Genomic DNA, 25,587 nt, shown 5'->3' on the forward strand with positions numbered 1-25,587 from the left:
GTATGTCGAAACCCGTTTTGCGACACCTAAATTAAATTTCGTTATTTAATTATGTTTTTTTTTTCAACTAATTCCAATAAACAAATACTAAGTCAAAAAAAAAAAAAAAGGGTATAAAAGAGCAACTTCCCAAACCGGGAAACACATTATTTCGTCCCGATTCCTCAGAGTCCTAAAAGGACCTGAAGAAAACTTCACAGTACAAAAAAAAAAAGAAAAAATACGAGAGAAACGGAAACCAATTCCCACACAAAAACCCTAATAATTTCTCAGATTCTCTCAATTTTCATTTCTCATCATTTCTGATATAAATTTTAACAATAATCTGTAAGGTAGGCAGCTACACAGGGAAGGATTTAGGGTTTTTCTTACTCATTATTATTATTAGCAAACGCCATGAGTCCCATTCAGAACTTCGAGCAGCACTCGAGGCATCTAGTCGACCCCGAGCTTCGTAAACTCTCTTTCTCACTCTCTATTTATATTATATGTATAAATATATTATAGGGAAGTATTGCCTTGTTGTGTTTAGTTTGAATTTTGAATTTTGAGTTTTTTTTTTTGAAACGACAGCTATTCAGACGAGATTGCAGATGGCTATGGAAGTGAGGGACAGTCTTGAGATTGCTCACACTGCTGAGTACTTGAATTTTTTAAAGTGTTACTTTCGAGCATTTTCGGTGATTCTATTGCAAATTACTAAGCCGCAGTTTGTTGATAATCCTGAACATAAACTTAGAAATGTTGTTGTGGAGATACTTAATCGTCTTCCACACAGTGAAGTTCTTAGGCCTTTTGTTCAGGAACTATTAAAGGTTGCTTTACAAGTCCTCACCACTGATAATGAAGAAAATGCTTTAATATCTGTTCGCATAATCTTTGACTTGCTTAGGAACTTTAGACCCACTTTGGAAGCTGAAGTTCAGCCGTTCTTGGACTTTGTTTGTAAGATTTATCAGAACTTTAAATCGACTGTGAGCCATTTTTTTGATAATGTGGCTGTTGTTGGGGAAGATATTAAGCCTATGGATACTTCATCTTCAGACTTATCGATTCCTAGTAGTGGGTATTCTGGTTCTGGGCAGCTCAATCCAAGTAGTCGTTCTTTCAAGATAATTACAGAGAGTCCTTTAGTGGTCTTGTTTCTTTTTCAGTTGTATAGTAGGCTTGTACAGACCAATATTCCTCACTTACTTCCTTTAATGGTAGCTGCTATATCTGTTCCTGGTCCTGAAAAGGTTCCTTCTCATTTGAAGACTCATTTCGTTGATCTAAAGGGTGCACAAGTTAAGGTACGGGCTATTTACTAATAATTTCGTGTCGTTTACAAATTTTTGATTGCAAGGTTATGATATTTAGGCATAAAATGGCTGCTACTCTTGTAATGCTTTTATAGGTGATTAAATTGGCACAGTGAAGTCATTCTTTTGTATTTTTATTATGTTTATTAGTAATATGTAGTTTCTATTCTTATCAAAATAAAAAATTAAAGCTGGGAATATTCTCATGCTTAATGCCCCACATCCTACCAATGAAGCCTGTGTTTAAAAAGTTGCGACCCTATTCCGATAAATTACGGGTATATAGATGCTGTATTAAACTGGGCTTCTATTGTAAGCAAATAATTCCTGTTAGTTTTTCATGCAAGTGTAATACCAGTCTGAATGGCCACACAACTGTGAATGTTTAATTTATATTTAGTGCTCTGTGGGTGAGCCACATCTCCCTTGTTTTTAGGTATATTTGTTTTGGAGAACTCAAATTTAGCTGGAGGAGAGGTTTAAATTTTAGTTGTAAGCATCAAAACTACTAGAATTATCCTCAAAGAAATAGCTTCTCATGCTTAATGTTAATGCACCTTAAAAACAGTATTGCCCTTTTTCCACCAATGATGGGCAAGGAGGTTGTGTTACAAATGTCTTCTATGATAAGGAAATTAAACTTTAATGTCTCTCTTGCAAATGTAATACCCAATGTCAATAGTCTCATAATAGTGAAATTAAGGCCATCTTTCCTTTCCTTTCGTCTATAGCGTTGAATCGACCTTCAATTAAGATATTGGAAGATACTGAAGTTTCGACGTGTTTTTTTTAGTTCATTGATGTACCTGCCTTCAAGTTTAATAGTTTATTTTTCTGTTTCTTGCTCCAGACAGTTTCTTTTTTGACGTATCTGTTAAAGGGATTTGCTGATTATATAAGGCCTCATGAAGAAAGCATTTGTAAGAGCATTGTGAATCTTCTAGTTACATGCTCAGACTCTGTCTCAATTAGAAAGGTAAAATTCTGTCTTGATTTATTTATTGTACTTGACCTTTCTTTTAAGGAGAAATAAACACTTGATTATCGATGGAATAATTCCACAACTTTGAGAATAAAATCAGATTTATGGAAATTACATCAGAAAATTCCAGTCCCTTATTAACTCATTTAGCAAAAGATTTTTGAACTCTTTCACGTCACATAGCCAAAGCTACGCAAAGGCTAATTCCCTTCCACCAGAAGTTATCTAGTTGGTCCTCAATATTATCAAAAAAATCTTCCATTGCTCTCTAACCAAATAGGCCTGCAAATGGCCATTACTTCCATCTATCCATCCATTTTTCGTGTTACTTTCATGATAAGTGGTTCCCGAAATAATTAAGAGGCCAAGCTTCTACTTCACAACTAATGGAACTACCTAAAGCAGTAATCCAACTTTCTTCCACATTAATCCTCAAGCTTTGGCTTTAATGCAAATATATTTCAATTAGTGCTCTATGTCTCAATGAGACTGCGCTCGAGATTACCTTGTAAAAATTACTTGACATCTTTTCTGCTGTATGTTGAATAAATAAATAAACAATTTAATTTGTTCCATGCAGGAACTGTTAGTAGCATTAAAACATGTTCTTGGAACTGATTGCAAGAGGGGTTTATTTCCTTTGATAGACACACTTTTGGAAGAGAGGTAAATTGCAGACTGTACAATAGGTCCCCACAAATGTCAAAAAAGTGTTCGGAAGTTTTATCTTATATTTTTATTTATAATTACAAGTTGATTGGTCTATAATGCATTGAGAACGCTGTCTTCTCATGTTGGAAGCATGCAGTGTAGTTTATGTGGCTTATAGGCACAAGAGAATTTTTTTAAAAAAAGTTATTCAACGTGCATTGAGCTGTTTTTTGAACTTAAGGAAGCCTTCACCCAGTCCTCACTTTCTACTAGATGTTAATGCATCTGCAGTAGAAGGAATACTAATCAATGCCAGGTGTAGGTTTTTCTACTTTTAATAATCATATATGATGCTTTTGAAATTATGAAGAGGAAAATAACTTCTTGATTTTTTTACCCCTGGTGTGTTAAGTGTTGTGCAAGAGTGGATGTATTAGTTAGTAGTTACCTAAATTATGAAGAATGCCAATTATATAAGTGTTTTTTTTTGGAAAGATCTGCGGCACTTGTTTGTTGGTGCTTATCAAAGAGTAAAGGAAAGGAAAATAAAATAAAATGGAGTTTGACAGTTTATTGTTCACTTTTCTATTCTATCATCCTTGCATTTCGCTCTATATTGCTATTCAATTAGTTGGCATTTGTTGGATTTGTTGAATAAATCAAGCTCTTCTGAATCTTAACAAGTTTATAGTAGTGGCTGCAACTGCATACACTCTTGAACAAAACACTCATAAAAATAGTTTAAATATAGTTCTTTTGCTCCTGCAATACAATCTTTCCCTGTTATCTGTGTTGATTGTTTGACAGCACGCCATTATCTTTTATGTCTTTGATAATTGCTAAATGTCTAGAGTTATTTTGATATTGAATCACAAACCTTGTACTTTCTGTTTTGCAGTGTTCCTTTTTCTGTCTTATAAATAAATTTCAAGTTTGTCAGTGATTTTGGATACCTCCTGCACGAGTGGTCAGTTATTTAATGTTTATGCTTTTAATTTCTTCAGAGTTCTAGTTGGAACTGGGAGAGCCTGCTTTGAGACATTGCGGCCTCTGGCTTATAGTTTACTAGCAGAAATTGTTCATCACGTTCGTGGGGATCTTTCCCTGTCACAGGTACTCTACATGGTGTGAAGTGTGTGATACTTATGCTAAGATGCTTTTAGCTAGTTTTTAGATGCTTAAAGTGAGCACTATTGCATCTGTGCTATGTGTGTTTTTGATATTCTCAGCCTTTTAGCCATTTTGATTTTGTTAACAGTTTTTTATTCTTGGGTAATGCTGCTTTTATAAATTGATATTTTTTTTTTTCAAAAAATTTATTAAATGCTGTATTGGTTTGTTGTGTTCTTCCATACATTCTCTAGTTGCATTTGCATTACATGACATTGCAATTTATGTTCTGTCTACTGACAAATTTGTGAATTTTATTGCAGTTGTCGCGGATTATATACTTGTTTTCAAGTAACATGCATGACGCTTCATTGTCTCTCAGCATTCATACTACTTGTGCACGGTTGATGTTGAATTTGGTGAATATGCTAATCCCTTTTATAACAGATTTTTTATGGGATCTTGTTTCTTATTTTTATTGCTAAGAAGAGTTTTGGCCATTTTCAATATGGAGAATAGTAAGACTAGCATCCAACACAATTTATGCGTTCCCCTCCGTCATTAGTGAGTTGCAGTTGGCCTCTTCAGTAATGGTTAAGATGTACCAATCGTTTTTTAATTTTACTTATATAATTTTCTAGATTTGACTAATATAATTCATTATATTGATATTTGTTGCATGATTGTGGTTTATATTATTTAGTGCTTCTTGTGGAATATAGGTGGAGCCGATTTTTGAGAAAGGCGTTGACCAGCCATCCATGGATGAAGCACGAATTCTATTGGTGATTACTCTCTCTCTCTCTCTCTCTCTTGCTAGGAAGGGAACCCTTTAGTTTGTTGTTTTCTTTCTTAAACTGGTAAATTTAGTGGTTCTTATTTTCCTGTTTCACCACCTTTGCAAACGATAAACACTGGGTTGCTCTTTGGATCTTTAATACTAAATACTTCAAAAACATGTATTGGTTTGATTTGGAGTATTTGGTTGTAGCTTTATGATAAAACCTCCCATCTGTATCAATTGTGCAAGTAGGGGTCAAAAGGTGATTGAGTTTGGTGACTTGTGAGCAGGGGGTAACTTAGTCTTTTTATATCTGAACTTTGAATAGTGAGTTGGTGTACCAAGGCAGGGGAGTCAATCTTGTGGGGGTGAGGGAATTGCTGATGTGTTAGTGACTAGAGCTTTGCTCTTGGGAGAGACTAGGCCTCTCGAATTGCCTACATCATTGTAATTTATATCACCTTATGCTCAAGTTTGAATAAGTGATCTCAGCACACTTTTCTTCTCTATTCTGAATATTTCTCTAAGTTATACAAATTTTGCCAACATCTTGTCGTCTTATGTATTCTTTCTTTTTAAATTAATAATCTTCTTGTTTGTTTTAGAAAATAAATCATTCTTTCTGAATTTTGATGATGATGTGTATTTGGGTTTATGTTCTTGTAGGGGCGTATTTTGGATGCTTTTGTGGGGAAATTCAGTACTTTTAAGCGAACAATTCCTCAGGTAATTAATAGATTTCACAAACTCTTCTTATACATTAATTCTTTTAGCTGATAGACTAAGAATCAAAAGTTTAGATTTATTCTAGGCTTTTGTGTCATGTTGAATTGAGCTATAGAAATTGTTAGCTTCTGTTTTATTTTATATGTAGTTCTTGTAATGGATGGTTTGCTTTGTTACCACGGTTTTCCACCTCACTTATGGGCCCCTAATAAAATTGGGAGGAGGTTAGTCTAAGACATATGACCTTTTGTCTCTTTTTCATTTTTTTTCTTTCAGCTGATCTAGAATCACATGCAATAACTGCCAAGTAGATTAATGCATCATATCTTGCCCATAAGTGAGTTATGCTTGCAAATAAAGATTATCTACAATCTTCACGTTTGATATTTTGTGTTAAATGTTCAATTTATTTATTGAGAGGTTGCGATCGTGTACTACAATTATTTTGGAAAAAATCATTTCATCTTGTTTTATTTGTTTTCCCTTTCTTTCTTTATTGATTGATAGCTGTTGGAAGAGGGTGAGGATGGAAAGGATCGTGTTACCTTAAAGGCAAAGCTCGAGCTTCCAGTGCAGGTTTGTTGAACAATTTTATTTTAAATATTCATCATGTTATTAATTTATCCAATGTTACAATTTGCTTGAGTTTTAACCCGATAAGCGTATGTTCATTATTTATATTTACATGAGAATAATACCAACCATTTGGTGCCTTTCCTCCCTCAGTATTATATCATATCAGATTCTATTCTCTATTCTTTATCATCAAATCTGAAATAAAATGTATTTGCAGGCAGTTTTGAATGTGCAGGTCCCTGTGGAACACTCTAAGGAAGTGAACGATTGTAAGCATCTCATAAAGACATTAGTCATGGGTAATGGATCCTTAACATCATATTTTATTATAATATTCCGAATTTTGGGTCATTTTATTTATTTGCTTATTTGGTTATGTTTGACAAACAAATATTTGCTTGTCAGGAATGAAGACTATCATATGGAGCATCACACATGCACACTTGCCCAGGGCACAGGTACTGTCATTTTTCCTTTGGTACCTCTCATAAGTGGACTCAAATATTTTTTTTATCTTACGTAATGTTGCTGATGGTTTAAGGTTTCTCCTTTCGTGCATGGAACACAACAACAGGGGCTTGTTTCTCCAGCTAATTTGCAGGCGCCTCAAGCCTTCAAAGGGATGAGAGAAGATGAGGTATTACACTCAAATATTGTAAATTTTTTTAAATTGGTTTCAACCTTTTAAGAGATGATTAATTTGGTACATTTAACATTGATAAGGTCTTGAAGGCCTCGGGGGTTTTAAAAAGTGGTGTACATTGCTTGGCTCTCTTCAAAGAGAAGGATGAGGAGAAGGATATGCTTAATCTCTTTTCCCAAATTTTGGTTATTATGGAGCCCCGAGATTTGATGGACATGCTTTCTTTGTGTATGCCTGAGCTGTTTGACTGTATGATTTGCAACACTCAATTGGTTCACATATTTTCTACCCTTTTGCAAGCTCCTAAAGTTTACAGGCCATTCGCAGATGTTTTGGTTAATTTTCTTGTAAGCAGCAAACTTGATGTTTTGAAAAATCCAGATTCTCCGGCAGCAAAACTAGTTTTGCATCTTTTTCGCTTTATATTTGGTGCAGTTTCCAAAGCACCTCCAGATCTTGAACGAATTTTGCAGCCTCATGTACCTGTAATTATGGAAGTTTGTATGAAAAATGCTACTGAAGTTGAAAAGCCTCTAGGTTATATCCAGCTTCTTCGATTGATGTTCCGAGCGCTTGCTGGTTGCAAATTTGAACTTCTACTACGGGACTTGATACCCATGTTACAACCTTGTCTTAATATGCTCTTGACTATGCTTGAGGGTCCAACAGGAGAGGACATGAGGGATCTATTGCTGGAGTTGTGTTTAACCTTGCCTGCACGTTTAAGTTCATTGTTACCTCACCTTCCCCGTCTTATGAAGCCTCTTGTTTTGTGTCTTAAGGGAAGTGATGAACTTGTGAGCTTAGGTTTAAGAACACTCGAGTTTTGGGTTGACAGTCTAAACCCTGATTTCCTTGAACCAAGTATGGCCAGTGTTATGTCTGAGGTGATTTTAGCCCTGTGGTCACACTTGAGACCTGCCCCCTACCCTTGGGGTGCAAAAGCTTTGCAACTTCTTGGAAAATTGGGTGGTCGTAATAGACGATTTCTTCGAGAGCCCCTTGCTCTTGAGTGCAAGGACAATCCAGAGCATGGACTACGTGTGATCCTTACATTTGAGCCCTCAACTCCATTTTTGGTTCCACTCGATCGATGTATCAACCTTGCAGTAGCAGTTGTTATGAACAAACATAATGGAACTGATGCTTTCTATCGAAAACAGGCTCTAAAGTTCCTACGTGTGTGTTTATCGTCTCAGCTTAATTTGCCTGAAAAAGTAAAGGATGAGGGATACACACCGAGCCAGTTGTCAACGATGTTAGTTTCCACTGTTGATTCCTCTTGGAGAAGGTCTGACACCTTAGATATAAAGGTTAGCTCGGCATTAAATGCTATCCCCTCAATTTTTTCTTTTTGTTTTTTGCCACGTGTTTCTTAAATGCATTTATCTATATAACTATGTACAAATAAATATGTTATAGGAAACAAAGTGCAAAAGATAACAAACTGTTATGTTGAATTATACATACAAATTGCAGTCAATTCATTGCTTAACCTTTTTGAATTAAGGTTTAATCTCTTACTTATTTTATTTTTTAAAAATGATATGAAACAAGATTTACATTAATAATAGACGGCTGGGTATAATCTGTATTACAATTTAATATCACAAAAACTTTCATATTACAGCCACAGATACCAATCATAAGTATTGAGAAAGAATATGCCTTAATGTCCTTGTTATTATGTTCATATAGCCACCTTATGCTTAATTATATCCCAGAAAAAACCCAAATCATCTTCTACATTGTTGAAGATTCTATTGTTTCCTCTCCAGTCTTACTGCCCTTAATCTTATGATTGAATAATTTCAGGCTGATTTAGGTGTAAAGACGAAGACCCAACTTATTGCTGAAAAATCTGTGTTTAAGATTCTCTTAATGACCATTATTGCTGCCAGTGCTGAACCAGATTTGCTTGAACCCAAGGATGATTTTGTAGCCAATGTATGTCGCCATTTCGCAATGATTTTTCATGTTGATTCTTCAAGTACTACTTCAGCTGTTAATTCTGCACTTGGAGGTCCTATGCTTGCATCCAATGTTAATGCTGCTAGCTCACGGACAAAGAATAGTAATTCTTCAAACCTCAAAGAGTTAGATCCTCTAATATTTTTAGATGCTTTAGTTGATGTGCTAGCTGATGAAAATAGGGTCCACGCAAAGGCTGCTCTTAATGCTTTAAATGTGTTTGCTGAAACACTTCTTTTACTTGCTCGCACAAAGCATGCTGATGTGTTGATGTCAAGAGGCCCTGGTACTCCCATGATTGTTTCCAGTCCTTCAATGAATCCTGTATATTCACCTCCTCCAAGTGTTCGTATACCAATTTTTGAGCAACTTTTGCCCCGTCTTTTGCATTGTTGCTATGGAACTACATGGCAAGCACAAATGGGAGGTGTTATGGGTCTTGGTGCTTTAGTTGGCAAAGTCACTGTTGAGACTTTATGCCTTTTTCAAGTAAGAATTGTCCGTGGCCTGGTTTATGTGCTTAAAAGGCTTCCTGTTTATGCTAGCAAAGAACAGGAAGAGACAGGTCAGGTGCTCACTCAGGTTCTTCGTGTAGTTAACAATGTTGATGAAGCAAACAGTGAGCCTCGCAGACAAAGTTTTGAAGGAGCAGTTGACTTTCTTGCTTCTGAACTGTTTAATCCAAATGCATCTATAATTGTGAGAAAGAATGTGCAGTCATGTTTGGCACTTCTAGCTAGTAGGACTGGCAGTGAGGTGTCTGAGCTGTTGGAGCCTTTGTATCAACCACTCTTGCAGCCTCTGTTGATTCGACCACTCCGGTCAAAGACTGTTGATCAACAGGTATTATATTTGGTATTTTCATTTTTGTACCTTGTGGTTTTGATGTAATGCAACAAATTGCTTACTGTTTCTTGGAAATAGGTTGGCACGGTGACTGCATTGAATTTTTGCTTGGCCTTGAGGCCCCCCCTTCTCAAGTTGACCCAGGAATTAGTAAATTTTCTTCAAGAAGCATTGCAGATAGCCGAGGCTGATGAAACTGTATGGGTTGTGAAGTTTATGAACCCAAAGGTGGCTACATCATTAACCAAGCTTAAAACTGCTTGCATTGAGCTCCTCTGTACAACAATGGCCTGGACAGATTTTAAAGCTCCCAATCATGCTGAGTTGCGTGCAAAGATCATTTCCATGTTCTTTAAGTCTTTGACTTGTCGAACACTGGAAATTGTTGCTGTTGGAAAAGAGGGTCTGCGACAGGTTTTTGAGATCTCTTTCTTATGTTTTTACTTTTCCTTCTCAGATATTGACAAATGCTATGTGACTATATTTTCTTAGGTCCTTTCAGCTTAAGTATGCTATTTTAGACTTGTTTAGCAATTGGTAATTTGGTTTGTAGCTCTTGCCAATGCCTTATCTGGTCTCTCTCATACATTTGCGGATGTAATTTGTGGATATAAGTCTGTCCTATAATGTGGTGAAGAAAGTGTTAAGAGTTCTAAAGCCACACAAGTTTGTTTCTCATATCTTTTGATGTTTGATTGCATTCCAGGTTATTAATCAGCAGAGGATGCCTAAAGATCTTCTGCAGAGCAGCCTAAGGCCTATATTGGTAAACTTGGCTCACACAAAGAACCTTAGCATGCCTCTCTTGCAAGGTCTAGCTCGTTTGCTTGAATTACTGTCCAATTGGTTTAATGTTGCCTTAGGCAGTAAGTTGTTGGAACACCTGAAGAAATGGTTAGAGCCAGAGAAACTTGCACAGAGCCAGAAAGCATGGAAAGCTGGTGAAGAACCGAAAATTGCTGCAGGTAGTATATTTAAATCTCTTGCCTACTTATGGTACTAGTTGCTTATTTCCTAATTGCATTTTTGTTTATAGATGGCATCATTTGATTTTAACATTCATGCAGCTATTATTGAGCTTTTCCATTTACTTCCCATGGCTGCATCAAAGTTCCTTGATGAACTTGTTACGTTAACCATTGAATTGGAAGGAGCTCTCTCTCCTGGACAAGTGTTCAGTGAAATAAACAGTCCATATCGTCCTCCCCTTACCAAATTTTTAAATCGCTATGCAACACTTGCAGTTGATTATTTTCTTGCTCGACTAAATAGTCCGAAATACTTCAGAAGGTGAAAATTTTGTCATTTTTTTAAGACTTTCAACACTTGTTTTTGTTTCTGATTTTGTCCCATAATACATGTTTCCCTTTTCCTTTGTTGATGGGACATTTTCTGCTTCAATTTCATTTGATTTCCTGTTAAAAATTCAGGTTTATGTATGTTATCCGGTCAGATGCTGGCCAGCCGTTAAGAGATGAACTTGCAAAGTCACCTCAGAAGATACTTGCTAGTGCCTTTCCAGAATTTGCTCCAAAGTCTGATGCAGTGATGACTCCCTCGTCGTCAACTCCACCTGCTTCAGTAGGTGAAGAAGGTCTTACTACACCCGCACCAGAAAGTTCTATGTCCTCACCCTCTGCAGCAACTTCTGATGCTTATTTTCGGGGACTTGCACTTGTTAAAACTTTAGTTAAACTGATACCTGGGTGGCTTCAAAACAATCGTATTGTGTTTGATACCTTAGTACTTGTTTGGAAGTCCTCTGGTAGAATATCTCGTTTGCAGAAGGAACAAGAGCTGGACTTAGTTCAGGTGAGTTGATTATGAGTTAAGTTACTAACTATATTTGTAAATAGCATAACAACCAAAAACGTTAGTATTTGTACAACAATCCACACCAAAACAATTCTTAGAGAGACAAGAGCCAGCAATGTAAACAAACTTCAAAGTCACAATAAGCAACAGAAAAGCTTCCCATTGGATGTGTATGTATATATTTTTTATTGTTTCAAACTTATCTGCTGTTCAAAATTTTATCACATTCCATATATAATCTATGGATGAGTTTTATTTTGTCGGAGGTTTCTGATAATGCTCCACCACAGTTACAAATTATCATCTTTTCTTTCCTTATTTATTTTAGAACTCCTAAAAAAAATTGAGTCATGACTCATAATGACTTCTTTGAATAGTCCACTCCATTCAAAATTTTGTTAGAAACATTGCTGTAGGTTCGCCACAAACTCACAATGAATTGAGAATTATATACTATTCTTCTTCTTTTTTAAAATTCTTGTCGGGATATTTCAGTAGTAATTTTTTCAGCACTTATACAGGTAAAAGAAAGCAAATGGCTGGTCAAATGCTTCCTGAATTATCTACGACATGAGAAAAATGAAGTGAATGTTCTTTTTGATATACTCTCCATCTTCTTGTTTCAAAGTCGCATTGATTATACCTTTTTGAAGGAGTTTTATATAATTGAGGTATTGTAACTGAAATTAATTTGCTTCAACTACTCATTTTTTGGTCATATCATATATTATATTATGGTTGATGAATGCACAACTGTTATTCTGTCTTTCAGGTTGCTGAAGGTTACCTTCCTAACCTGAAAAGATCACTTCTTTTGCATTTCTTAGAACTTTTCCAATCGAAACAACTTGGTCATGATCATTTGGTTATCGTGATGCAAATGCTCATTCTTCCAATGCTTGCTCATGCGTTCCAAAATGGCCAAAGTTGGGATGTTGTTGACCCAGTCATTATTAAAACAATTGTCGACAAACTTCTTGATCCTCCAGAAGAGGTGATTTTCTAGCTCTTCTGTATGATTTGTGTTTCTTAGTTTCTTTTTTACGATATCCTCAACATACCACAACATGCTCTCTTTTTCACCTATATTCCTGCATCTTCGTTGTAGGTTTCTGCTGAGTATGATGAGCCGTTAAGAATAGAGCTTCTTCAACTTGCAACTTTGCTTCTCAAGTATCTTCAGAATGACCTTGTTCATCATAGAAAAGAACTTATCAAATTTGGCTGGAATCATCTCAAACGTGAAGATAGTGCCAGTAAACAGTGGGCATTTGTGAATGTTTGCCACTTTTTAGAAGCCTATCAGGCCCCAGAAAAGATTATACTTCAGGTATGGAAAATGATAGTTGCACTAACTCTGCACTGTTAATCCTATGTACTTGATTTTTACTAAGCTGAAACATACGTACACACAGGCAGGATATGGGCACTCCCCCACAATCAAATTGCTTTTGTCCTTGAGAAAGTTCCTAAAGATCATTTTTTGGTTGCAGGTTTTTGTAGCGCTTCTTAGAACTTGTCAGCCAGAGAACAAAATGCTAGTCAAACAAGCCCTTGATATACTAATGCCAGCACTTCCACGAAGGTTGCCTCTAGTTGGGGATTCGCGTATGCCAATTTGGATCCGATATACAAAAAAGATTCTCGTTGAGGAAGGTCACTCAGTCCCTAATTTGATTCACATTTTCCAGCTCATTGTACGCCATTCAGATCTCTTCTACAGTTGCAGAGCCCAGTTTGTGCCTCAAATGGTGAATTCTCTTAGTAGACTTGGATTGCCATATAACACGACAGCAGAAAACAGACGCCTAGCCATTGAGCTTGCTGGTTTGGTGGTTGGCTGGGAAAGGCAAAGGCAAAATGAGATGAAAATAGTGACAGAAAATGATGTACCCAACCAGAATGCTGATGGATTTAATCCAGGTCCTGTTAATACCGATTCTAAGCGTTCTGTAGATGGGGCTAACTTCTCTGAAGATACATCCAAGCGTGTCAAAGTTGAGCCTGGTCTCCAGTCACTTTGTGTCATGTCACCTGGAGGTGCATCATCAATTCCTAATATAGAAACCCCTGGACTGGCTAGTCAACCTGATGAAGAATTCAAGCCCAATGCTGCTATGGAAGAAATGATTATCAATTTCCTTATAAGGGTGAGACATTCACCAATTTGTTATTTTACTTGTGAATAAATAGTTAGATCCATTATACTATGTTTGGTAGAAAGGATGGATAGGTGGATGGAGAGGGGTGGAAGGAGAGTTGAAAGGAGAGGAAGAATCCCTTGTTTGGTAAGAGGGAAAAAGGAAGGGAGACTTTCTCCCTCCAAAATTTAAAAATTCAATCCCTCCATTTTAGGAAGGATTGGAGAAAAAAACAAAATGTACACACCAAATACCAAAATTATCCTTAAAAAAAAATTACAAATATCTAAACTAAAAAGGATACTATAGTAATTTTAATCATAACTTGCTCTCCATCCTCTCACCTTTACTCCTAATACCAAACAACACAAAGGAGAGTCACTATCCTCTCCATCCTCTATAGAGTCATCATCATTCTTACTCTCCATCCATCCTACTCTCCTTCGTTCCTGCCAAACATAGCCTTAAGGATGACTTTATGTGGAAAATCCGTTACTTCATATTGCACAGGTGTATTTTATAAAGTTCTGCTTCCTTCATTTTTATTCTTAATAGAAATTACTGTACTTAAAAATCTATTTTATGTAGTTTACGTAAGCAGATACATTATTTTCAATTTTAATTTGTTGTTTATAGATTTATGCTGAGATAGTTGTTTAATGTTATTTTTTTTTATTGTGAATGAACACATGTATTTTGAGACTCTTGAGTGTGACCATATATTATGATTTAGAGACATGTCCTTTGATGTCCCAGTCAATCAGTTGTCAATGCCTCTCATGTTTACTGTTTTGTGATTTTCATGCCTTCTTGAGACAGGTTGCCCTGGTTATAGAGCCCAAGGACAGAGAAGCAACTGCTATGTATAAACAAGCTTTAGAATTACTTTCACAAGCTTTGGAGGTTTGGCCAAATGCCAATGTTAAGTTCAATTATCTTGAGAAGTTGTTGAGCAGCATTCAACAATCTCAGTCCAAGGATCCTTCTACTGCCCTTGCCCAGGGTTTGGATGTCATGAACAAGGTTCTAGAGAAGCAGCCACATTTATTCATTAGAAATAACATTAGCCAGATTTCCCAGGTATGCAGTGTAATGTTTGTATCTATTTGTTTTTTCAACAAGTAAATCTTGATATTTGCTTCTTTTCTTACTGTTTGTTTTTTATTTTTGGGGATGTGGGGAAATTGGTTAACAGATACTTGAACCCTGTTTCAAGTATAAATTACTAGATGCTGGAAAGTCGTTGTGCTCCCTGTTGAAGATGGTTTTTGTAGCTTTTCCTTTAGAAGCACCTACCACACCTCCAGATGTGAAGCTCTTATATCAGAAAGTTGAAGAATTGATACAAAAGCATATTAATGCTGTCACGGCTCACCAAACATCGAATGAAGAAAGCACTTCTAGTCCAATAAGCTTCATTCTTCTTGTGATAAAGACCTTGACGGAGGTACACAAGAACTTCACTGATCCTTTTATCTTGGTTCGTATTCTTCAACGCCTTGCCAGAGATATGGGTTCATCATCAGGCTCTCATTTGAGACAGGTATGATGCATCTTTTTTCATAGATTTTTGTCCTTGGGGTCATTGGTCCCTCTATCCGCTCTATATTAGTAGGTCATACCTTGCCATTACATACAAGTTGTAGTCTTTTTTTTCTCGCATTACTATTGTTTTGTGGAACTTTTCAAGGAGGTTCTAGGCTGTCTCGCATGATAGATGCATGCTTTTGATTTGGCATCTTTTGCTTTAGGACATCATGTTTATCAAATGTTCCCTGTTACTTTCAACTTGTTTATCTTTCATTTTCACAAGAGGTAATGAATTTTACACTTAGAAACAGAAGGTGAAACATATGGATTGAGAAATTCTTTAAATTTCATGGATTGCTTTCATCATATTCTAGCCATTAACAAAATGATCTATCATTGTCAGGGTCAAACAAAAGATCCGGACTCTGCAGTTAGTTCTTCACGCCAGGGTGCCGATGCTGGAGCAGTGATTTCCAATCTAAAATCTGTTTTGAAACTCATTAGTGAAAGGGTTATGATTATTCCAGAATGCAAACGATCCATAACTCAGATTTTGAATGCATTGCTCTCAGAGAAAGGTACCGAGGCTAGTGTGCTTCTTTGCATACTTGATGTTATAAAAGGGTGGATTGTAGATGACTTCAATAAGCCAGGACCAGTCATGTCAAATGCTTTTCTTACCCCAAAGGAAACCGTATCTTTCTTTCAGAAGCTTTCACTAGTTGATAAGCAAAACTTCTCCCAGACTGTTCTGGAAGAGTGGGAGAGGAAATATCTTGAGCTAATTTACGGCATTTGTTCAGATGTAGATAGGCAAGTAAAATATTACTTTTGTACTTGGAATGTTATATTGCTTTTTAGGGTATCAATTTAACTTTTTAAATGTTATTGATTTCTAGATATTCCCTACAACTGCGTCAAGAAGTTTTCCAAAGGGTGGAGAGACAGTCCATGCTTGGATTGCGGGCAAGAGATCCTGAAATGAGGATGAAGTTCTTCTTACTCTATCATGAATCCCTTGGGAAATCTTTGTTTTCAAGACTGCAGTACATTATTCAAGTTCAGGACTGGGAAGCTGTGAGTGATATTTTTTGGCTCAAACAGGGTCTTGATCTTCTTTTAGCGATCTTAGTTGAGGATAAACCTATCACAGTTGCTCCAAACACTGCAAGGCTACCGCCACTTGTGGTTTCAGGGCATGTTCCAGATTCTTCTGGGATGCCACACCAGGCTACTGATGTGTCTGAGGGTTCCGACGATTCTCCTTTGACATTTGATACTCTCGTGCTAAAGCATGCACAGTTTCTGAACGAAATGAGTAAACTAAAGGTTAGTGTAGTAATTATCAAACTGGTCATGTTTGTATAAGTACAATTCTTATTTGTTCTAATTTTTCCTTTTAAAATAAATGATTGTGCTCACGAACTATGCAATAGCTCAGTGTTTTCTGAAGTTGTTGGTTCAATCTTAAATTAACTTGAAATATGACAGTACAGTAAAGACCTAGTATGTGTTTGATTGCAAATGGAAATTCTGACCTTTTTCACCCTCTTCTAGGTGGCCGACCTTCTCAATCCATTGAGGGAGCTGGCTCATACTGATGCAAATGTTGCATACCATCTGTGGGTGCTTGTGTTTCCGATTGTCTGGGTGACTTTGCAAAAGGAAGAGCAGGTTACACTAGCTAAACCAATGATTGCTCTCCTCTCAAAAGATTATCACAAGAAACAGCAAGCTAGTCGGCCTAATGTTGTGCAAGCACTTTTAGAAGGGCTTCAACTGAGCCATCCTCAACCTCGGATGCCAAGTGAACTCATTAAATATATTGGGAAGACATATAATGCGTGGCATATTGCATTGGCCCTGCTAGAAAGCCATGTCATGCTATTTCAGAAAGAAACAAAGTGCTCTGAATCTCTGGCTGAGCTTTATCGTTTGCTAAATGAGGAAGATATGAGGTGTGGATTATGGAAGAAGAAGTCAGTTACTGCAGAAACCAGGGCTGGACTATCATTAGTTCAACATGGTTATTGGCAGCGTGCTCAAAGTTTATTTTATCAAGCCATGGTTAAGGCAACTCAAGGGACATATAACAATACAGTACCGAAGGCTGAGATGTGTCTTTGGGAAGAACAATGGCTTTACTGTGCTACACAACTAAGTCAGTGGGATGCATTGGTAGATTTTGGCAAGAGTATTGAGAATTATGAAATACTTCTGGATAGTTTATGGAAGTTGCCTGATTGGACTTATATGAAGGACCATGTAATTCCAAAGGCTCAAGTAGAAGAAACTCCAAAACTTCGACTTATTCAAGCATATTTTGCACTGCATGATAGAAATACGAATGGTGTCGGGGATGCTGAAAATACAGTAGGAAAAGGTGTTGAACTTGCTTTGGAGCAGTGGTGGCAGTTACCAGAGATGTCTGTTTATTCCAGGATCCCTCTCTTGCAGCAATTCCAGCAACTTGTTGAGGTTCAAGAGTCTGCTAGAATTCTTGTGGACATTTCGAATGGAAACAAACTCTCTGGAGGTTCTGTCGTTGGTGCACATGGTAATCTTTATTCAGATCTAAAAGACATTCTCGAGACTTGGAGGTTGAGAACTCCAAATAAATGGGATAATATGTCAGTTTGGTATGATTTGCTTCAATGGAGGAATGAAATGTATACATCAGTCATAGATGCGTTCAAGGATTTTAATACCACAAACCCACAACTTCATCACCTTGGCTTTCGTGACAAAGCCTGGAATGTTAACAAGCTTGCTCATATTGCTCGTAAGCAAGGCCTTTGCGATGTATGCGTGACAATACTTGACAAGATGTATGGTCATGCAACTATGGAAGTGCAGGTACTACTAGTGTTATGTTGGTTGGAAATGGAAGGGTTTTGCTTTCCTATGGCTGTCCATCTTTATCTCCTTTCATTGTTTGTGTTTTTGCATTACTAAAAAATATTGCATAAAGACAAGAACTGTGATTTTACTTTTGGGTTCTTGTAATATTCAGACAATAAGAGTGAATAGTTTTATTAGATAAGTCAATTTGTGGACTGTAAAGGTCCAAACGGCACAAGCGTGTTTTTCAGAAGCTTACATCTTTGTCACTGTAGTTCGATGCTTCTTTCTAATTAAACAGTTTCTAATCTCTCCTTTTGATCTATGCAGGAAGCGTTTACTAAGATAAGAGAGCAGGCACAAGCTTATCTAGAAATGAAGGGAGAGCTTACCAGTGGTTTTAATCTGATCAACAACACTAATCTTGAGTATTTTTCTGTGAAACACAAAGCAGAAATATATCGCTTAAGAGGGGATTTCCTGTTAAAGCTAAATGACTCCGAAGGTGCCAATCTTGCGTACTCCAATGCGATAACCCTATTTAAAAATTTGCCAAAAGGATGGATAAGCTGGGGAAATTATTGTGACATGGTACTTATTTTCATGCTCCGCATTTATTTGGTCATTTCTTTACCTGATAAATTACTGATATTTCTTTTTCTGTTTTATTTTCTCTCCGTATACAGGCTTACAAAGAAACTCATGAAGAGATTTGGCTGGAGTATGCTGTCAGCTGCTTTCTTCAAGGCATTAAATTTGGCATTTCTAACTCAAGAAGCCATCTTGCTCGTGTTCTGTATCTTCTTAGCTTTGATACGCCCAATGAACCTGTGGGAAGGGCTTTCGACAAGCATTTAGAGCAAATTCCCCATTGGGTTTGGCTTTCATGGATTCCTCAACTCCTACTTTCTTTGCAGAGATCAGAAGCTCCTCATTGCAAACTTGTACTACTAAAAGTTGCAACTGTTTATCCTCAGGTTAATGTTCAATGTATTTGATACCTTAAATGAATTAGTTTACTACTTCAGTTCAAAAGAAATTTATTCTCTTGCATTCAAACTGCAGGCCCTGTATTATTGGCTGCGCACATATTTGCTGGAACGGCGTGATGTTGCAAGTAAATCTGAGGCAAATAGAATGGCTTTGGCACAACAAAGAATGCAGCAAAGTGTTTCTGGTAACATTGGTATAGTTGGTGATGGAAATGCTAGAGTACAAGGTCATGCTGGGGGTTCTTTATCCTCAGAGAACCAAGGACACCAAGCAACTCAATCCAGTGGTGGCATTGGCTCTCATGATGGTGGAAATGCTCATGGGCAGGAATCTGAGAGGTCCACTGGGGCTGATGGTGGCATGCATTCAGGAAATGACCAGCATATGCAGCAAAGTTCTTCAAGCATCAATGATGGTGGTCAGAATGCATTACGGCGTAATGGTCCTTTGGGTTTTGTGCCTTCTGCTGCTAGTGCTTTTGATGCTGCAAAAGATATAATGGAGGCTCTTAGAAGCAAGCACGCAAATTTGGCCAGTGAACTTGAGGTGACTATTGCATCTCTGATTTCTTTTAATTATGTATATATATGTTTGTTTAAATTCATCACTTCATATTTGTAGTCAAAGTTGCAAATATGTGTACTGTATACAACATTATTTTTCTGAATCCCGAAAAGTTGTATATGCGAGTTTTGTGTAATTTTCAACTTTCTTTAGTCCCCCCACTCCTTTTTCTATTTTCTTTGTTTTTCTACTAACTCAGTGTTACATTCAAATCACTTTTCAGGCTCTGCTAACTGAAATTGGATCGAGGTTTGTCACTCTGCCAGAGGAGAGACTCCTTGCTGTGGTAAATGCACTGCTTCACCGCTGCTACAAGTATCCAACTGCCACCACGGCTGAGGTTCCCCAGTCTCTTAAGAAGGAGTTATCTGGTGTGTGCAGAGCTTGCTTCTCTGCTGATGCTGTTAATAAACATGTTGAATTCGTGAGGGAGTACAAGCAAGAATTCGAACGTGATCTTGATCCAGAAAGCACCTCCACCTTTCCTGCCACCCTCTCTGAACTGACTGAGAGACTGAAACATTGGAAAAATGTTCTTCAGAGCAATGTTGAGGACAGGTTCCCAGCTGTGTTGAAGCTGGAAGAAGAAAGTAAGGTGTTGCGAGACTTCCATGTAGTTGATGTGGAAGTTCCAGGACAGTACTTTAGTGATCAGGTAATCAAGTCGGTTTGTACATTTTTGTTGCTGAAAATCATAATATGTTATTTAACGGTTTATGTTATTTGTACCATTTGTATACACAATCAATGCAGGAAATTGCACCAGACCACACTGTGAAGTTAGATAGGGTTGGAGCTGACATTCCAATTGTGCGTAGACATGGAAGTAGTTTCCGTCGTTTGACTCTAATTGGCTCCGATGGCTCTCAGCGTCATTTTATTGTCCAGACATCTTTGACCCCCAATGCTAGAAGTGATGAACGCATATTGCAGCTCTTCCGAGTATTGAACCAAATGTTTGATAAGCACAAAGAATCAAGACGCCGCCACATCTCTATTCACACCCCAATCATTATTCCTGTTTGGTCACAGGTTTGATTTTGCATCACATATGCCTTTGATTTGTTTCAAATTTTTATTTGTTTTGCTCGAATATGTATTCTTGATCTATTGAATTCTTTCCCTATAATATATATGATGAACTTTCTAGGATCTTTGATGTAGTTCTGGGTTTTTACATACACACACTTTTTGCTTTTCCTCGAGGGTTGTTATAACCCGATCTCCACATGAATTCTAATAAGCAATATTTCTCCACATGATGACAGGTGCGCATGGTGGAAGATGATTTAATGTACAGTACCTTCCTCGAGGTGTACGAGAACAATTGTGCAAGAAATGACAAAGAGGCAGATCATCCTATTACCTATTTCAAGGAGCAACTGAATCAGGCTATATCTGTTCAAATTTCCTCAGAGGCTATTGTAGATCTTCGGGTTCAAGCTTATAGCGACATAACGAGAAATCTTGTAAGCGATGGGATCTTCTCTCAATATATGTACAAGACTCTCTTAAATGGCAACCACATGTGGGCTTTTAAAAAGCAATTTGCCATCCAGTTGGCACTCTCAAGTTTCATGTCTTACATGTTGCAAATCGGGGGAAGATCACCGAACAAGATTTTATTTGCAAAGAACACCGGGAAGATATTCCAAACAGATTTTCATCCTGCATATGATGCAAACGGAATGATAGAGTTTAACGAACCAGTGCCTTTCCGTCTCACAAGGAATCTGCAACATTTTTTCTCCCACTTTGGAGTCGAGGGCCTCATTGTGTCGGCAATGTGTGCGGCATCCCAGGCTGTTGTTTCACCTAAAGTGAGTTTTGCTTTGGTACAACAACTTAACGTTATAGATTTGATAATCATTATCAAAATTCTCACTTTCTTTTCTCTTTCTTATATTTGCAGCAAAGTCAGCACCTCTGGCATCAGTTAGCCATGTTCTTCCGAGATGAATTGCTGTCTTGGTCATGGAGAAGACCCCTCGGAATGCCTATTGCTCCTCTGGTCGGAGGGAGCAGTAGTATGAACCCCATGGACTTCAAGCAAAAAGTGACTACAAATGTTGACAACGTCATAAACCGGATCAGCGGTATAGCTCCACAGTATTTCTCCGAAGAGGTAAAACTCATTGCTCAAATTTCTTTTCCATCATGCTTTTTCCTTGAATCTCTTTTCCATGAAAGCTGAAAATTCATTTACTGACTGGTTTTGTCTAACTGGATTCAGGAGGAGAATACTGTAGACCCACCGCAGTCGGTGCAGAGAGGAGTGACCGAGTTGGTTGAAGCTGCCTTGACCCCAAGAAACCTTTGCATGATGGATCCGACATGGCATCCTTGGTTTTGAGTAGTTCAATCATAACTTTGTAGAGTTATTAATTAACCTTAATGGTTTCAGTTATTAGCTTCTGTTAATATACCTCTTCTTGTAAATATTAATCAAGCTGTGTACATATGACCATTAACATTTCAGGTTTAACTTTCTAAGTAGAGTTCGAATGGTTCATATTATTAATCTTACTTTTATCATGAAGGTTGTAAGAAATCGTATATATTAATTGGATTATTATAGTTATTATGATTTTCTTTTGTATCTTTTACTTGGATTATTACAACATACTTCACAGAATTAAGCTAATATTTAAAAAATTAAATTACCATCCTTCCTAAAATAGTTATTTATTATGTTTACAACATATGAGGTAAATATTTTACTCTTACCAAACAAAGGATTCGACATATCCCTCCATGTTTTTTCTTCTACCCCTTTCCATATCCATTCTTCTTTCCTTCTTACCAAACATGGTGTAATGGAGTGTTTGGGGTAAGAGAGTGAGTTTTAGTGTGAGTGGTTGAGATTAACAATATGTTTGGTGAAAGGGAAGGAGATTAGGAAAGAGGGAGAGTTTAAGAATGATGGAGTGTGATGGAAGGAGAGGATAACTAACAAGTCTCCATGTTGTTTGAGTTTCAAAGTAGAAGGATGAAAGATAATTATTTATTAAAATTACTATATTATTCTCTTCAAATATATATTATTTATTTATTATGAAGAGTATTTTAGGATGAAAGATAATTATTTATTTAATATACCTTATTTTGTCTATTTTTCCTTTCCTTCCACTTTTGAAAGGATTGGATAATGCATCCTTCTATCTTTTCTCTCCCTCTTACCAAAACATAATGTAAGAGAATGTCTATTTTGGATAGATCTCAATCGCACATACGTAGTATATATTTAATTACCAAAAGGAATATCTCATACTCGAGTATTTAAAGGGTTTGAGCTTACATTGTAGGATTCACACAAACATAAACCTTCCACTAAAATCATACCAAATAGATTTCGTTTTACATTATAATCCTAAACAAACGCCCCACCCCATAAGTACTTTTTGAAAGGAACTTTTGAAGTCAAGTTTTTGAAAGGAACTTTTGAAGTCAAGTTTTGGCTTATATCAACCCTTTTTTTTTTTATTTTTTATTTTGGAGTTGTCACATTCAAACTTTTTTATTTTATTTCCCTATTTTCTAGTTCTTATTATTTTGGCCGGATCTTCTTTTTTAATACATATTTTTTCTTATTGATCACTTGTTTTAGACTACATTTGGTCAATTCAGATTGTTATGCAGTAGTTCTTAATTAAAGCCTCTTACATGGTTTTTTATAGACATGGAAACTTGAATTTGGGCAGATAAACCCCAAAGGACCCAAACAGCTTGAAATGGTTTTTCGACTCTCCCCGCAGCAGCCATGGAAATCCATTTCTGCTATGCCAAATCACCGCATCCGTCCCCCCAACTCCATTTCTGAAAGGTCTTATCAACGCAAGGAAACTTCCTGTGTTGAGCTTTCCACACACACAAGCACTGGTGGCTGAAAGAACCAAATGAAGACAATTTAGCTATCCTGGCATGAACAACAATGAGCTTTTCTTCATTGTTGAAAACCAAGAGAGATCCTTCCTAGACGTGTCGCAAAATTTTATCCTTAAAAAGTGACATAAAAAATGTAAACAAAAAAGAGAAGCTTTTCATTGATCAAATGTGTTATTTTTAAGAACATTCCAATTCAACCACAAAAATTGTGGCTTTAAAATCAAATTATAAATCCCACCCAATCATAAGAATCACCGAGTAAATGACAAAACACTTCAATAATACCAAACTCATTCCTCACTACTCTCCTTCTCTACATCAAGAAACCTAAGGTGCTTCCCCTTAGGAGTTGGCAGACCATTCAATCTCAAAACACTTGGTGAAGAAGCTCCATCAGCCGCCGAATCCACGCAAGTCTCCTCTTCAACCTTAACAATCTGATCTTCATCATCACTATCATACACAAACTTAGTTCGTTTCCCTGCAAACTTGGGCAATGTTTTCTTCTCATCCATACTTATTTTGCTAATACAATCACACAGTTCATCAACTAACTCATTATGCTCCTCCTCTTCTCCAAACTCCTCCACTTCTTCGAAATCATAGTCCTCTTCCTCTTCAAAATCCTCTTCTTCTTCTTCATCATCGTCCTCGCCAAGAGTACTAGCATTCACCTGAGTAGACCAGATAGAAGAACTATCATCATCCGGTATTGATTTTTCTTTGCTCTCTGCTTCTCCTCCCCCATCTCCTAGTTGTGTCACCACAGATTCACAGCTATCAGATTTCTCTGAAAAATCTAGGAGTAGAGACCTTGTTATGATGCTCTTTAGCAACTCATTACAACTTTCTTCTGCCTTCTCATCACCCACCTGCCCAATCAACCAAATCAATAAACATGTTCTCATAAACCAACAAAAATTAAGCATGTTCATCACCCACCTGCCCAAAAATCGATAAACATGTTCTCATAAACCAACAAAAATTAAGCATGTTCTCATAAGCAAATCGATTTGATGAACATGTTCTCATAAACCAAAATAGGTGAAAAAGAAAAGACATTTCATGAAAATTAAACAAGAAAATTACTCATTTGTTCTACCTGAAAAACAACTGTTCTTTCTACCCAATTAAGACAAAAGACATTTGAAAAAGAATAAACAAGAAAATTGCTCAATTGTTATACCTGAAAAGCCAACTGTTCTGCTACAATGGGAGAAGGTGCCTCAGAAGATAAACCATTGTTGTTATTCATGTTAACCTCATCACCACCTGAAAGATTTAAGATTTGTGGTGTATTCACCGGAGTAGGGGCGAGAAGCCCGGCTGGCGAATACACAAGTCCCTTAAGATGAACAAAAGGGCGGCTTTCGAGTGTGAGTTTCGAAAGCTCAGCTTCTTCTTCAACTTTCTGTAAAAGGGTCTTAACTTGACCCCTAAGCAAGGCCTCACCAGACCCAGGAGTGTTCTTCATGGCTTTTTTCGCCATGGATGACAATGGAGTCTCCAATTTTCCCGATGCTAACCCAACAATCGGAGAATCGTTGGTTATATCAATAAGCACAGAACGATCTTGTTTTCCATTTCTTTGCCTCGAATTCGATAAACCCTTTTCAAAATCTATAAAGATTGAATTTTTATTAAAAAGAACTCAAAAAACTAAAGTGGGAAGAACAGTAAATTGAAAAAATAGAAAGAAAATGACTCACTTGAAATTGGAATACCATTGCCGTTCTGGGTAGCAAGGGTTTGAGATCGTGTCACTCTTCTTGCTGATGATGGAGTTTCCATTGTTGAATCAATCAAGAATATTTGGCCGGAAAGTAAACTTGGGTTGTCGGAAAACAGAGAAAAGATTTAGTTATTTCTTTAGCGAAATCGATTACAGACAAATCAGAGAGATTAAAGATGTTTTTGTTTTTATGAGAAAGCTACAATGGAGTTTATATATATAAGACAACACGCTCATATGAGAATTATGACCGTTGGCGCGTGCACGGCACCGAGGTGTCTAACCCGTTGGCGAAAACTAGCCGTTGGATGATTATTTGAATAATCATGGGTTAGGTTACTAATACTGTGGGCCTTATTAACTTTTTAGATTGGGCTTAATTGGTTAATTTTTTTAATGGGCTTAGTTGGCTACTCTTTTTTTAGGGATTATTTCATAAATATACAAAAAAGATACAACTTTTTACAAAAATATGAAATGTTATTTTTCCGTTGTTTCA

At 36.9% G+C, this 25,587-nt stretch overlaps 2 protein-coding genes across 3 annotated transcripts; one reads left to right on the top strand and one right to left on the bottom strand.

The window, feature by feature from the left end:
• The first annotated feature begins 132 nt into the window (after window positions 1-132).
• On the top strand, window positions 133-22,058 carry LOC115712626 (uncharacterized). 2 transcript variants are annotated; one of them, XM_030640929.2, is made up of 35 exons: window positions 133-454; window positions 574-1,292; window positions 2,152-2,277; window positions 2,864-2,949; window positions 3,939-4,047; window positions 4,368-4,463; window positions 4,767-4,829; window positions 5,492-5,551; window positions 6,059-6,127; window positions 6,345-6,426; window positions 6,533-6,585; window positions 6,669-6,764; window positions 6,851-8,083; window positions 8,586-9,584; window positions 9,666-10,001; window positions 10,294-10,552; window positions 10,655-10,877; window positions 11,018-11,399; window positions 11,924-12,073; window positions 12,175-12,396; window positions 12,511-12,732; window positions 12,896-13,552; window positions 14,363-14,623; window positions 14,739-15,086; window positions 15,477-15,886; window positions 15,973-16,402; window positions 16,631-17,929; window positions 18,245-18,505; window positions 18,601-18,891; window positions 18,980-19,453; window positions 19,695-20,126; window positions 20,225-20,503; window positions 20,740-21,291; window positions 21,384-21,596; window positions 21,705-22,058. In XM_030640929.2, the coding sequence occupies exons 1-35, from the start codon at window positions 397-399 to the stop codon at window positions 21,822-21,824; spliced, it is 11,670 nt and encodes a 3,889-aa protein (XP_030496789.2). In that variant the 5' UTR covers window positions 133-396; the 3' UTR covers window positions 21,825-22,058. The 2 variants fall into 2 exon arrangements, with proteins under 2 accessions (XP_030496789.2, XP_030496790.2); XM_030640930.2 differs by having other exon boundaries at window positions 6,702-6,764.
• A 1,432-nt stretch (window positions 22,059-23,490) lies between these two features.
• On the bottom strand, window positions 23,491-25,372 carry LOC115714712 (uncharacterized). Its single transcript, XM_030643470.2, has 3 exons — window positions 25,066-25,372; window positions 24,543-24,976; window positions 23,491-24,228 (listed from the first exon to the last, which is right to left on the bottom strand). Exons 1-3 carry the CDS (start codon window positions 25,145-25,147, stop codon window positions 23,647-23,649), a joined length of 1,098 nt encoding a protein of 365 aa, XP_030499330.2. The 5' UTR covers window positions 25,148-25,372; the 3' UTR covers window positions 23,491-23,646.
• Window positions 25,373-25,587: the final 215 nt, after the last annotated feature.

Source organism: Cannabis sativa, chromosome 4, assembly GCF_029168945.1.
Source record: "Cannabis sativa cultivar Pink pepper isolate KNU-18-1 chromosome 4, ASM2916894v1, whole genome shotgun sequence".
NCBI lineage: Eukaryota > Viridiplantae > Streptophyta > Magnoliopsida > Rosales > Cannabaceae > Cannabis > Cannabis sativa.

What these genes read in the sequence shown, in the direction of transcription:
- LOC115712626 (XM_030640929.2), top strand. Translation starts at nt 397, where the DNA reads ATGAGTCCCATTCAGAACTTCGAGCAGCACTCGAGGCATCTAGTCGAC. An exon ending in ACTCTGTCTCAATTAGAAAG is followed by an intron (nt 2,278 to 2,863) that starts GTAAAATTCTGT and finishes TGTTCCATGCAG; the next exon opens with GAACTGTTAGTAGCATTAAA. An exon ending in ATTTGTTCAGATGTAGATAG is followed by an intron (nt 15,887 to 15,972) that starts GCAAGTAAAATA and finishes ATTGATTTCTAG; the next exon opens with ATATTCCCTACAACTGCGTC.
- LOC115714712 (XM_030643470.2), bottom strand. Translation starts at nt 25,147, where the DNA reads ATGGAAACTCCATCATCAGCAAGAAGAGTGACACGATCTCAAACCCTT. An exon ending in CAATGGTATTCCAATTTCAA is followed by an intron (nt 24,977 to 25,065) that starts GTGAGTCATTTT and finishes CAATCTTTATAG; the next exon opens with ATTTTGAAAAGGGTTTATCG. An exon ending in CAGAACAGTTGGCTTTTCAG is followed by an intron (nt 24,229 to 24,542) that starts GTATAACAATTG and finishes TTGATTGGGCAG; the next exon opens with GTGGGTGATGAGAAGGCAGA.